This window comes from Pygocentrus nattereri, chromosome 22, assembly GCF_015220715.1.
Source record: "Pygocentrus nattereri isolate fPygNat1 chromosome 22, fPygNat1.pri, whole genome shotgun sequence".
Lineage (NCBI taxonomy): Eukaryota > Metazoa > Chordata > Actinopteri > Characiformes > Serrasalmidae > Pygocentrus > Pygocentrus nattereri.
Window position 1 is genome coordinate 6338845 of NC_051232.1, and position 13397 is coordinate 6352241.

Genomic DNA, 13397 nt, shown 5'->3' on the forward strand with positions numbered 1-13397 from the left:
TGGTTCATTAAATTGCTCCCACTGCTACTGAGTGCTGATTGGTCAGTATTACTGCTACTGAGAGCTGATTGGTCAGTATTACTGCTACTGAGTGCTGATTGGTCAGTATTACTGCTACTGAGAGCTGATTGGTTAGTATTACTGCTACTGAGAGCTGATTGGTCAGTATTACTGCTACTGAGAGCTGATTGGTCAGTATTACTGCTACTGAGTGCTGATTGGTCAGTATTACTGCTACTGAGAGCTGATTGGTTAGTATTACTGCTACTGAGAGCTGATTGGTCAGTATTACTGCTACTGAGAGCTGATTGGTCAGTATTACTGCTACTGAGTGCTGATTGGTCAGTATTACTGCTACTGAGCGCTGATTGGTTAGCAGTAGAGCTGGAAGCGGCGCTGTCTCGTGTCCACGCTCGCCGTTGTTTTTGTCAGCGCTTAGCGAAGTCGCTGTAGCTGTTTAATCGGGACGTGCAGGTGTAGTTTTTCTCCTCGCAGCGCCCGCGCTGTCAGCGCCTCGGCCCCGCCGCTCACCGTCGGGGTGGGTCGCTGTGAGCGGAGGGAAGAGCCCCGGCTGCAGCGCTGAGAGGGTAAGACTGTACTTTCAGGGATCATTTCTATAGTTTCTGACTTGGAAATCTGATTCGAAAGTGCTGCGTCTCTCTAACCGCGATGACGAGTCGCGACGCTTTCCTCTGAGCGCGAATCGGATGGAGAGTAATGAGTCAAATCATCCGCTCTTCATCATTGATGACCGTTCCTGCTGTGTCTCACAGCCAGGAGGAGGGAGGTGTGAGCAGAGCGGCTAGATCTTACAGGTGCGCACCTAAAGAAAGAGCGTTGTAAAGAGCGGATTAGCAGGCGGTTCTAGTCGAGTGGGTCGTGAGACTCCCTCTGCGATTCTATGAGAGTCGAAAGTTTTCAGTGAAGTTTTCGATTAAAACCGTCTATTAATGTCAACAATCTTGTCTTCAAGTGAGAGTCCCTTTAATTTCAGCGCCACTTTAAATTCAATGATACTTTAAAATCCTCACCCACCTTAGATTTACTCCTGAGTTACATCTGCTGCTGTGTGAAACCTGCTTTTTCCTTAAACGTACTCACACGTTAAATCTACTGCCGCCTTCAGTTTTACTGCCTCCTTAATTTCATTGCCATCTTAAATTCACTTCTTCTTCTTCTTCTTCTTTCGGCTGCTCCCTTTAGGTGTCGCCACAGCGGATCATCTGCCTCCATCTTGCCCTATCCAACCATCTCCATGTCCACCTTCACTACATCCATAAACCTTCTCTGAGGTCTACCTCTTCTCCTTCTACCCGGCAGCTCCATCTCCAACATTCTTTGCCCAATATTTCCACTATTCCTCCTCAACACATATCCAAACCATCTCAACCTGGCCTCTCTGGCTTTATCTCCAAACTGCTCCACCTTCACCGTCCCTCTGATCTGCTCATTTCTAATCTTGTCCATCCTTGTCACTCCCAACGAAAATCTCAGCATCTTCATCTCCGCCACCTCCAGCTCAGCCTCCTGTCTTTTAGACAGAGCCACAGTCTCCAAACCGTACATCATAGCAGGACACACTACTGTCTTGTAAACCTTCCCTTTCACTCTTGCTGTCTCACAGCCAGGAGGAGGGAGGTGTGAGCAGAGCGGCTAGATCTTACAGGTGCGCACCTAAAGAAAGAGCGTTGTAAAGAGCGGATTAGCAGGCGGTTCTAGTCGAGTGGGTCGTGAAACTCGCTCTGCGATTCTCTGAGAGTCAAAAGTTTTCAGTCAAGTTTTTGATTAAAACCGTTTATTAATGTTAACAATGTTGTCTTAAAGTGAGAGTTCCTTTAATTTCAGCGCCACTTTAAATTGGCTCCTTGCACAATTATATTCCGGCGTTTCCGGTTTTCCGTTATACCAGCAATGGCGGTGTTTTTCAGTCGGATATGTAAGGAGACCAGTAAACCCCCCTCTAGCAAGTTGGAGAAGGGCTTTAAATTGTACGCCTCGTCCTACATACACAACTAGGAAGGTACGGAAGATTAAATCTCAGGTTTTAGGTGAAGTTAGCTAGTTGGCTAATGCTAGCCAGGATAGCTCCATCAGCGTTAGCTGCGCTAGTTTGTCCTGCTGACCAGCGGATTCGTGTGTTGAAGCTGCAACTTGGCTGTTGTTCATGATTTTAACTTCTAGGCAGGCATGGCGTTAAAATAACGCGTGATATCTTCACCTGTTATAACGGTCAGAATTGCTAACGCAGCTTAACAGCATGAAAATACTGCTAATTTGTTTACAGTCCACTCTCTAGTTTAGGTATGTAGCTGTCTAAGGCGCGAACTGTGCAGGTGTTTTAAATGTTATTTTTCTATTCAGTGTCGAATAGGGGCCGGTTGTCAGGGGAGGTCAGTGTGAGAGCCTTGTGCTACAGGTCCATGGAGAAGAACGGGTCACCACACAGTTTGAGTAGGGAGGAGGAAGTGTAGGGCTGAAGCAGGGGTTTCAGATTTCAGTCCTGGGTCCACAGCACTGCAAAGCTTAGCATTTAAATTATTTTTAATTTTATGTAACTGTATTGTTCTAAAATTGGAATAACGTTGAGCTGGTATCCTGGAGCTGAGCTTGAAACTCTATGGCAGTGTTTCTCGGTCCGGTTCCTAACTGCTCCACACAGTTTTAAATATTCCATGATTCAACACACCACGTATTGAATGTACATGATCCAGCTCCAACTGCTTATCAAACCAACTGTTTATTAGGTTGTTAGTGACGTGGATAATGTGAATTACCACTAGTAGGATTACGAGACACTGCTCTAGGAATGAATATTGGTATCTGGAGTCCCCAGAGTCAGTCCTATGAACACCATACTTTGCAGTTTTTTGTGTTCCTCCAATATGACAGTTTTTTACTTAGTTAATGAGCTGAATCTGGTGTAATAAATGAGGAAAAGCACTAAAATATGCATGACATGGGGTCTCAGTGAGTGGGTTGGAGTCTCTGTTTGCCGTTAAGTTCAGATGTTCGCTGTTTTTGACTAACAAGACTAACAAAAGTTAAGGGGTTTGTTGACAGGATAGACAGATATACATGTCTCATAAAATAAGCAAGCGGGTCCAGGTTCCATTCTTGGGGGTCTTCATTTTTTCTCCATTTTAAAACACTTTTTTACTCAGCCCCGCCCACAATGATCTTAATTTGCTAAATAGGTCAATCAGGTTTTAGAAAAGGTAAAACACAATGTGTGATATGGGATCCCCAGGACTGGTATACGGAACCCCTGAATTAAGCAAAGTCATTACTGATTTTGCTTACCCTCTTACAGATTGGACTTTCTGATTCATCTCCTGTTGTGCTGACACACACATGCTGTTCCTGTGTCGCAGGCACTGCCCTATGCGACTATATAGTGGCTTTGCTTTTTCAAACTGCACATTTTTCTCAGCTCAGTGTGCCAGTCGTTCCCCCTGTGCACAGCTGTACTGAAACTGAACAGCGCTGACACAAACCTCGGACAATCGTAAGTTTATAATAATCGCACTAGATGAATGATCTAATTTAATGCACTGCCTGAATTAAATTACAGCAACTTTTGTCTATATTATTAGGGTGTAAAGCCAGGACCAGTCAACAACATGGTGATCACAAAACCTGTGCCAAATCGAACATCTCAAGGTGGAGTTAGGTAAGATGCTTCATTACTGCAATTGTGCAGTTTAGCTGCTCCATCACAAATGTATAGTTACAATGAACTTTAATTTAAATATTCTAATTTAATATTAAACTACATGCTTATAGTTTGGGGTATTGTCTGTACTTGAATTTGTAGGAGTGGACTCTACAGGGGGACGGTGGGCCCTTTACCCGATCCATGCATGTTTAGAGTGACAGAGGCCTATGAAAAATTCAGCCTTGAAGACAAACCACTGGTGACCACTATGGGCATGGCACCCCACAAGCCAGCTGTGCAGTGTGCATTTGGTGCAGGAAGGCAGTGTTCTGTCATATCAGCAGCCTGTTTTACCATCACGACACATCACTCTCCACCCTGATGTGCCATCAACCCCACTTCTTCCTCTAAAAGACCACCACCTTGATGCACCCACCTGTGCTTTTGTGTGCACTGAACAGGAACTCTTTCACCTGAAGTCTTTGGAGGTGTCACTTGATATGGCTCACAAAATTGAGATGTCAACTCGGGAGCAGAGTTCTTGTGCTGACTGGCATCTGCTCCGCAAGCCTAGAGTAACGTTTTCGTGAGGTGTGCCGTGTCAGAGGGCATAGAGTCCCTTGCTGAACGCATCATCAGAGGTGCCAGACAGACGGCAGAAATGAAGAGAGGTCAAGAGATGGAGTCCGGAGCAGCGTCTGAGTATTGCAGGATACTCAATGTAAATTACACACCATGTGGCCTCATCATCCACCCAGATGCTCCCTGGCTTGGTGCATCCCCTGATGGTGTCGTATTTGACCCCACTGAATACCCCCAGTTTGGCTTGGTCGAGATTAAATGCCCTAATGTGAAGAATTACATTGACTGTAAGTATCTGTATCTGGAGTACGGATGTTCAAAACTAAAAAAGACACAAGCGTATTACTGGCAGATTCAAGGTCAGTTACTAACCAGCGGGCTTCACTGGTGTGATTTTGTGGTGTGGACTCAGGTCTCAGATTTATTTTACTTCTACACATATATGACAAAATATCTGTCATTGAAATGTTAACATGTTCTATACAGAAATCACAATCTTTTTTAAATCATATGTTCACTTATTTAACAGTATTTGAAAAAATGATTTACAGTTACCAATGTAAATATGTTACAAATTATTCATGTGTAATTAATTATTGTTTGATTAATTAAAATAAGAGCTTTATTTAACCCATGACTTAACTAGTGCTTTGTTTTGATAGTTTGACAACAGGCATGCCACTGTAAATAACTGGTTAATGTTTACTGTGTGGGAAAGGGAAATTATGCCATCAAACAACTTGTTTTGTTTGTCTCTCCTTATCACATGTGTACTCTAAGACGGGCTATGGACTGTGTTTCAGTTACCTGGTATGCAGGCATCTGACTTTGCTTTGACAAAAATGGTGGGCAGTAGACTTTGCACTTAACACAATCAGTAATTAGGAAGCCCTTGTCAACCATCACTGCAATTTCTTCTGTGAGCAACTTGGCCAGTCCTGACTGTTTGAATAACTCTTTGAATAACCAGCGTAAAGTGAGGAGACAAATGTCACTGCACCGTGTGGGGCTATGCCAACTAGGCCCTTCATGGTGCAGTGAGACTTGTATGTGGAGTACATCTCACTTTGTAGGAGTGGTGATGATGGTGTCTGACACCTGAGCTCAGTGCAGTCCAAGATAACCTGAGTATCAGGACAGTCTTGGAATTCTGAAGGCAGGCAGCCGAATGCACACAGATCCAAGAAGTGTGTAGAGAAAGTTTGTCCAGGTTGAAATAATTCGGCTCACTGTGGAAGGATGGATGTTAAAACGGTGTCCCAAGTCTCTCTCCTTGAGTCCAACAGAGAGGTGCACAAGGAAAAGGAAAAATTCATCAACTGGCTGCAGCACCTGCCTCTGTGAAGGAAATGATGTAAAATGTTAAAGAATTACAATTATGATCAATCAAGCTCTCTAGAGCATTCGATGACATTCCTAAGGGTCAAGTAATCTGAGACTGCACTGCCCTCAGGTGTTGGACACCACAACTATGAGGTAAGGTTGTTTACCACATTGTAAATAACACAGCATTTATAACATCTGGCCATTTGTTCCACACATTACCATAACATGTATAGCAGGAGTCATCCCTTACTGTTGTTTTTTGGGTAAAAAAATGTTGTCATACCCCTGACATTCGTGAATGAGACACATCTTCATTCTTCTTAGCTGCAGCCTTTGCTCTTGAGACCCGAACCATTTTGTGGATGGATGGCTCAATCAGCCACCAAAATGCCATTAAGTGGTCATAGCCTGGGAATCTGTTGGCAAAATGATGATTATTGTTATTATTATTATTATTATTATTATTATATGTATATAATATACTTTTATACTATGATATATTTTTCTACTTTTAACAACAGACTGGTTGTCAAAGTGGCAGTGAATTGCATCTAAAGCTTTACTGCACGTTACCTGGTGTAAAATCGAATGTCCTCGTCGGAGCCGGAGAAACGTTGCAACCCAAAGGTTAGCTGGACACGCAACTCATGAAGCTGATTTCTCAGCTCCTCCACTTCACGGGACAGATCTTCGTTTTCAGCGCAGGACGTGTCTAGCGATGACGGCTCAGGAGCAGAACAATAATCATGATCCACTGTAAGATCAGTTGATGGATCTTCCAGGGAGGCAGGGTCAGCCGGTCTTTCTCTCCTCTCCCACACACTTAGCCGTGGAGCCTGAATGCTGTATCCGTTCCAGTCAAAAAGAAGTGGTACTGCATCCTTTGTCAGTCTTCTCCGACCTTCTGGGGTTTTTGGTTCAATCAGGTGGTCTGGTATGAAATGTCTGCTACAGACTTTTGTATGAGGCGAGACAGTAAATTGGTCCCGACGTATGTTTATTAGCCACTGGCTCCTGAGGTCACTACGCGCTGGAAAGCTATGAAAACTTAAACTGCCATTAAACTTCGCAGACGCCAAGCAAAGAGGAACACAACAGTGCTCTGAATATTTCTTACATTGTTTTGGGAAATTTTCCGACTTAAAAACTTTGTGCCGAACACTCATTTTGATATTACGCTAGCTAGTTTTGAATATGCCGCTGTTTGTAACAATACAACCGGAAACGTTGGAGCCGCAATATTTGAAAACGGAAATGCGTCACAGCCATGAGTGCAAGGAGTCCATTCAATGATACTTTAAAATCCGCACCCACCTTAAATTCACTGCCAACTAAAATCTACTGCCACCTTAAATTCACCGATACCTTAAATTTACTCCTGAGTTAAATCCGCTGCTACGTGAAACCCGCTTTTACCTTAAACGTACTCACACCTTAAATCCACTGCCACCTAAAATCTACTGCCACCTTAAATCCACTGCCACCTAAAATCTACTGCCACCTTAAATTCACTGCCACCTAAAATCTACTGCCACCTTAAATTCACTGCCACCTAAAATCTACTGCCACCTTAAATTCACTGATACTTTAAAATCCACTCCCAATATAAATCCACTGCTACGAGAAACTCACTTTTACCTGAAACCTTCTCACACGTTAAATCTACTGCCGCCTTGTAGTTACTGGTTCATTAAATTGCTCCCACTGCTACTGAGTGCTGATTGGTCAGTATTACTGCTACTGAGCGCTGATTGGTCAGTATTACTGCTACTGAGCGCTGATTGGTCAGTATTACGGCTACTGAGCGCTGATTGGTCAGTATTACGGCTACTGAGCGCTGATTGGTCAGTATTACGGCTACTGAGCGCTGATTGGTCAGTATTACGGCTACTGAGCGCTGATTGGTCAGTATTACTGCTACTGAGAGCTGATTGGTCAGTATTACTGCTACTGAGAGCTGATTGGTCAGTATTACTGCTACTGAGAGCTGATTGGTCAGTATTACTGCTACTGAGCGCTGATTGGTCAGTATTACTGCTACTGAGCCCTGATTGGTCAGTATTACTGCTACTGAGCGCTGATTGGTCAGTATTACTGCTACTGAGCGCTGATTGGTCAGTATTACTGCTACTGAGCGCTGATTGGTCAGTATTACTGCTACTGAGCGCTGATTGGTCAGTATTACTGCTACTGAGCGCTGATTGGTCAGTATTACGGCTACTGAGCGCTGATTGGTCAATATTACTGCTACTGAGCGCTGATTGGTCAGTATTACTGCTACTGAGCGCTGATTGGTCAATATTACTGCTACTGAGTGCTGATTGGTCAGTATTACTGCTACTGAGCGCTGATTGGTCAGTATTACTGCTACTGAGTGCTGATTGGTCAATATTACTGCTACTGAGCGCTGATTGGTCAATATTACTGCTACTGAGTGCTGATTGGTCAGTATTACTGCTACTGAGTGCTGATTGGTCAGTATTACTGCTACTGAGCGCTGATTGGTCAGTATTACTGCTACTGAGCGCTGATTGGTCAGTATTACTGCTACTGAGCGCTGATTGGTCAGTATTACTGCTACTGAGCGCTGATTGGTCAGTATTACGGCTACTGAGCGCTGATTGGTCAATATTACTGCTACTGAGCGCTGATTGGTCAGTATTACTGCTACTGAGCGCTGATTGGTCAATATTACTGCTACTGAGTGCTGATTGGTCAGTATTACTGCTACTGAGCGCTGATTGGTCAGTATTACTGCTACTGAGTGCTGATTGGTCAATATTACTGCTACTGAGCACTGATTGGTCAATATTACTGCTACTGAGTGCTGATTGGTCAGTATTACTGCTACTGAGTGCTGATTGGTCAGTATTACTGCTACTGAGCGCTGATTGGTCAGTATTACTGCTACTGAGCGCTGATTGGTCAGTATTACTGCTACTGAGAGCTGATTGGTCAGTATTACTGCTACTGAGAGCTGATTGGTCAGTTTTACGGCTACTGAGCGCTGATTGGTCAGTATTAGAGCTGAAAGCGGCGCTGTCTCGTGTCCGCGCTCGCCGTTGTTTTTGTCAGCGCTTAGCGAAGTCGCTGTAGCTGTTTAATCGGGACGTGCAGGTGTAGTTTTTCTCCTCGCAGCGCCCGCGCTGTCAGCGCCTCGGCCCCGCCGCTCACCGTCGGGGTGGGTCGCTGTGAGCGGAGGGAAGAGCCCCGGCTGCAGCGCTGAGAGGGTAAGACTGTACTTTCAGGGATCATTTCTATAGTTTCTGACTTGGAAATCTGATTCGAAAGTGCTGCGTCTCTCTAACCGCGATGACGAGTCGCGACGCTTCCCTCTGAGCGCGAATCGGATGGAGAGTAATGAGTCAAATCATCCGCTCTTCATCATTGATGACCGTTCCTGCTGTGTCTCACAGCCAGGAGGAGGGAGGTGTGAGCAGAGCGGCTAGATCTTACAGGTGGGCACCTAAAGAAAGAGCGGTTTAGCAGGCGGTTCTAGTCGAGTGGGTCGTGAGACTCGCTCTGCGATTCTCTGAGAGTCGAAAGTTTTCAATGAAGTTTTCGAGTAAAACCGTCTATTAATGTCAACAATCTTGTCTTCAAGTGAGAGTCCCTTTAATTTCAGCGCCACTTTAAATTCAATGATACTTTAAAATCCTCACCCACCTTAAATCCACTGCCACCTAAAATCTACTGCCACCTTAAATTCACCGATACCTTAAATTTACTCCTGAGTTAAATCCGCTGCTACGTGAAACCCGCTTTTACCTTAAACGTACTCACACCTTAAATCCACTGCCACCTAAAATCTACTGCCACCTTAAATTCACTGCCACCTAAAATCTACTGCCACCTTAAATTCACTGCCACCTAAAATCTACTGCCACCTTAAATTCACTGATACTTTAAAATCCACTCCCAATATAAATCCACTGCTACGAGAAACTCACTTTTACCTGAAACATATTCACACGTTAAATCTACTGCCGCCTTGTAGTTACTGGTTCATTAAATTGCTCCCACTGCTACTGAGTGCTGATTGGTCAGTATTACTGCTACTGAGCGCTGATTGGTCAGTATTACTGCTACTGAGCGCTGATTGGTCAGTATTACGGCTACTGAGCGCTGATTGGTCAGTATTACGGCTACTGAGAGCTGATTGGTCAGTATTACGGCTACTGAGCGCTGATTGGTCAGTATTACGGCTACTGAGCGCTGATTGGTCAGTATTACGGCTACTGAGCGCTGATTGGTCAGTATTACGGCTACTGAGCGCTGATTGGTCAGTATTACTGCTACTGAGAGCTGATTGGTCAGTATTACTGCTACTGAGAGCTGATTGGTCAGTATTACTGCTACTGAGCGCTGATTGGTCAGTATTACTGCTACTGAGTCCTGATTGGTCAGTATTACTGCTACTGAGCGCTGATTGGTCAGTATTACTGCTACTGAGCGCTGATTGGTCAGTATTACTGCTACTGAGTGCTGATTGGTCAGTATTACTGCTACTGAGCGCTGATTGGTCAGTATTACGGCTACTGAGCGCTGATTGGTCAATATTACTGCTACTGAGAGCTGATTGGTCAGTATTACTGCTACTGAGCGCTGATTGGTCAATATTACTGCTACTGAGTGCTGATTGGTCAGTATTACTGCTACTGAGTGCTGATTGGTCAATATTACTGCTACTGAGCACTGATTGGTCAGTATTACTGCTACTGAGTGCTGATTGGTCAGTATTACTGCTACTGAGTGCTGATTGGTCAGTATTACTGCTACTGAGCGCTGATTGGTCAGTATTACTGCTACTGAGCGCTGATTGGTCAGTATTACGGCTACTGAGCGCTGATTGGTCAGTATTACGGCTACTGAGAGCTGATTGGTCAGTATTACGGCTACTGAGCGCTGATTGGTCAGTATTACGGCTACTGAGCGCTGATTGGTCAGTATTACGGCTACTGAGCGCTGATTGGTCAGTATTACGGCTACTGAGCGCTGATTGGTCAGTATTACTGCTACTGAGAGCTGATTGGTCAGTATTACTGCTACTGAGAGCTGATTGGTCAGTATTACTGCTACTGAGCGCTGATTGGTCAGTATTACTGCTACTGAGTCCTGATTGGTCAGTATTACTGCTACTGAGTGCTGATTGGTCAGTATTACTGCTACTGAGTGCTGATTGGTCAGTATTACTGCTACTGAGCGCTGATTGGTCAGTATTACTGCTACTGAGCGCTGATTGGTCAGTATTACGGCTACTGAGCGCTGATTGGTCAATATTACTGCTACTGAGAGCTGATTGGTCAGTATTACTGCTACTGAGCGCTGATTGGTCAGTATTACTGCTACTGAGAGCTGATTGGTCAGTATTACTGCTACTGAGTGCTGATTGGTCAATATTACTGCTACTGAGCACTGATTGGTCAGTATTACTGCTACTGAGTGCTGATTGGTCAGTATTACTGCTACTGAGTGCTGATTGGTCAGTATTACTGCTACTGAGCGCTGATTGGTCAGTATTACTGCTACTGAGCGCTGATTGGTCAGTATTACTGCTACTGAGAGCTGATTGGTCAGTATTACTGCTACTGAGAGCTGATTGGTCAGTTTTACGGCTACTGAGCGCTGATTGGTCAGTATTAGAGCTGAAAGCGGCGCTGTCTCGTGTCCGCGCTCGCCGTTGTTTTTGTCAGCGCTTAGCGAAGTCGCTGTAGCTGTTTAATCGGGACGTGCAGGTGTAGTTTTTCTCCTCGCAGCGCCCGCGCTGTCAGCGCCTCGGCCCCGCCGCTCACCGTCGGGGTGGGTCGCTGTGAGCGGAGGGAAGAGCCCCGGCTGCAGCGCTGAGAGGGTAAGACTGTACTTTCAGGGATCATTTCTATAGTTTCTGACTTGGAAATCTGATTCGAAAGTGCTGCGTCTCTCTAACCGCGATGACGAGTCGCGACGCTTCCCTCTGAGCGCGAATCGGATGGAGAGTAATGAGTCAAATCATCCGCTCTTCATCATTGATGACCGTTCCTGCTGTGTCTCACAGCCAGGAGGAGGGAGGTGTGAGCAGAGCGGCTAGATCTTACAGGTGGGCACCTAAAGAAAGAGCGTTATAAAGAGCGGTTTAGGAGGCGGTTCTAGTCGAGTGGGTCGTGAGACTCTCTCTGCGATTCTCTGAGAGTCGAAAGTTTTCAGTGAAGATTTGATTGAAACCGTCAATTAATGTCAACAATCTTGTCTTAAAGTGAGTGTCTTTTTTAATTTCAGCGCCACTTTAAATTCAATTATACTTTAAAATCTGCACCCACCTTAAATCCACTGCCACCTAAAATCTACTGCCACCTTAAATTCACTAATACCTTAAATTTTCTCCTGAGTTAAATCCGCCGCTACGTGAAACCCGCTTTTACCTTAAATGTACTCACACCTTAAATCCACTAACGCAGAAAATCTACTGCCACCTTAAATTCACTGATACTTTAAAATCCACACCCCCTATAAATTCACCGATACCTTAGATTTACTCCTGAGTTACATCTGCTGCTGAGTGAAACCCACTTTTCCCTTAAACGTACTCACACGTAAAATCTACTGCCGCCTAAAATCTACTGCCACCTTACATTCAATGATACTTTAAAATCCGCACCCACTTTAAATTCACTGCAACCTTAAATTTTCCCCTGAGTTAAATCCACCGCTACGTGAAACCCACTTTTCCCTTAAGTGTACTCACACCTTAAATCCACTGCCACCTTAAATTTACTCTCCTAAAATCTACTGCTACCTTCAGTTTACTGCCTCCTTAATTTTAGTGCCATCTTAAATTCACTGATACTTTAAAATCTACTCCCAATATAAATCCACTGCTACGAGAAACTCACTTTTACCTGAAACATATTCACACGTTAATCCACTGCTACCTTAAAGTTACCGGTTCATTAAATTGCTCCCACTGCTACTGAGTGCTGATTGGTCAGTATTACTGCTACTGAGAGCTGATTGGTTAGTATTACTGCTACTGAGAGCTGATTGGTCAGTATTACTGCTACTGAGTGCTGATTGGTCAGTATTACTGCTACTGAGAGCTGATTGGTTGGCATTACTGCTACTGAGAGCTGATTGGTCAGTATTACTGCTACTGAGTGCTGATTGGTCAGTATTACTGCTACTGAGAGCTGATTGGTCAGTATTACTGCTACTGAGCGCTGATTGGTCAGTATTACTGCTACTGAGAGCTGATTGGTCAGTGTTACTGCTACTGAGAGCTGATTGGTTGGCGTTACTGCTACTGAGAGCTGATTGGTTAGTATTACTGCTACTGAGAGCTGATTGGTCGGCGTTACTGCTACTGAGCGCTGATTGGTTGGTGTTACTGCTACTGAGAGCTGATTGGTCAGTATTACTGCTACTGAGAGCTGATTGGTTAGTATTACTGCTACTGAGAGCTGATTGGTTAGTATTACTGCTACTGAGAGCTGATTGGTCAGTATTACTGCTACTGAGAGCTGATTGGTCAGTATTACTGCTACTGAGCGCTGATTGGTCAGTATTACTGCTACTGAGAGCTGATTGGTCAGTATTACTGCTACTGAGCGCTGATTGGTCAGTATTACTGCTACTGAGAGCTGATTGGTCAGTATTACTGCTACTGAGAGCTGATTGGTCAGTATTACTGCTACTGAGAGCTGATCCAGTGCAAGATATGTACAGCATATAAGCACAACACAACTGTTCAATGCACAACATTCATGTCGATTATTAAAGTAGATACTCAGTAAATGTAATTAGTTTCTGTACTTTAGTATTTTTGGTGTATCTGTACTGAAGTTTCTCCATTTCTGGGCGA

At 44.5% G+C, this 13397-nt stretch overlaps 1 protein-coding gene, 1 long non-coding RNA gene and 3 other non-coding genes across 5 annotated transcripts; 4 read left to right on the forward strand and 1 right to left on the reverse strand.

Annotated features, from left to right (window-relative positions):
• The first annotated feature begins 589 nt into the window (after positions 1-589).
• On the forward strand, positions 590-803 carry LOC119262144. Its single transcript, XR_005129456.1, has one exon. It is a non-coding gene; the product is annotated as a small nucleolar RNA U3 (small nucleolar RNA).
• A 1764-nt stretch (positions 804-2567) lies between these two features.
• On the forward strand, positions 2568-4624 carry LOC119261992. The gene is made up of 3 exons (XR_005129325.1): positions 2568-3505; positions 3594-3670; positions 3815-4624. It is a non-coding gene; the product is annotated as an uncharacterized LOC119261992 (long non-coding RNA).
• Positions 4625-4862: 238 nt separating this feature from the next.
• LOC108414883 (THAP domain-containing protein 3-like) lies at positions 4863-7327 on the reverse strand. The gene is made up of 3 exons (XM_017687801.2): positions 6137-7327; positions 5847-5979; positions 4863-5575 (listed from the first exon to the last, which is right to left on the reverse strand). Exons 1-3 carry the CDS (start codon positions 6727-6729, stop codon positions 5369-5371), a joined length of 933 nt encoding a protein of 310 aa, XP_017543290.1. The 5' UTR covers positions 6730-7327; the 3' UTR covers positions 4863-5368.
• A 1468-nt stretch (positions 7328-8795) lies between these two features.
• LOC119262137 lies at positions 8796-9009 on the forward strand. The gene has a single exon (XR_005129450.1). It is a non-coding gene; the product is annotated as a small nucleolar RNA U3 (small nucleolar RNA).
• Positions 9010-11413: 2404 nt separating this feature from the next.
• LOC119262139 lies at positions 11414-11627 on the forward strand. The gene has a single exon (XR_005129451.1). It is a non-coding gene; the product is annotated as a small nucleolar RNA U3 (small nucleolar RNA).
• Positions 11628-13397: the final 1770 nt, after the last annotated feature.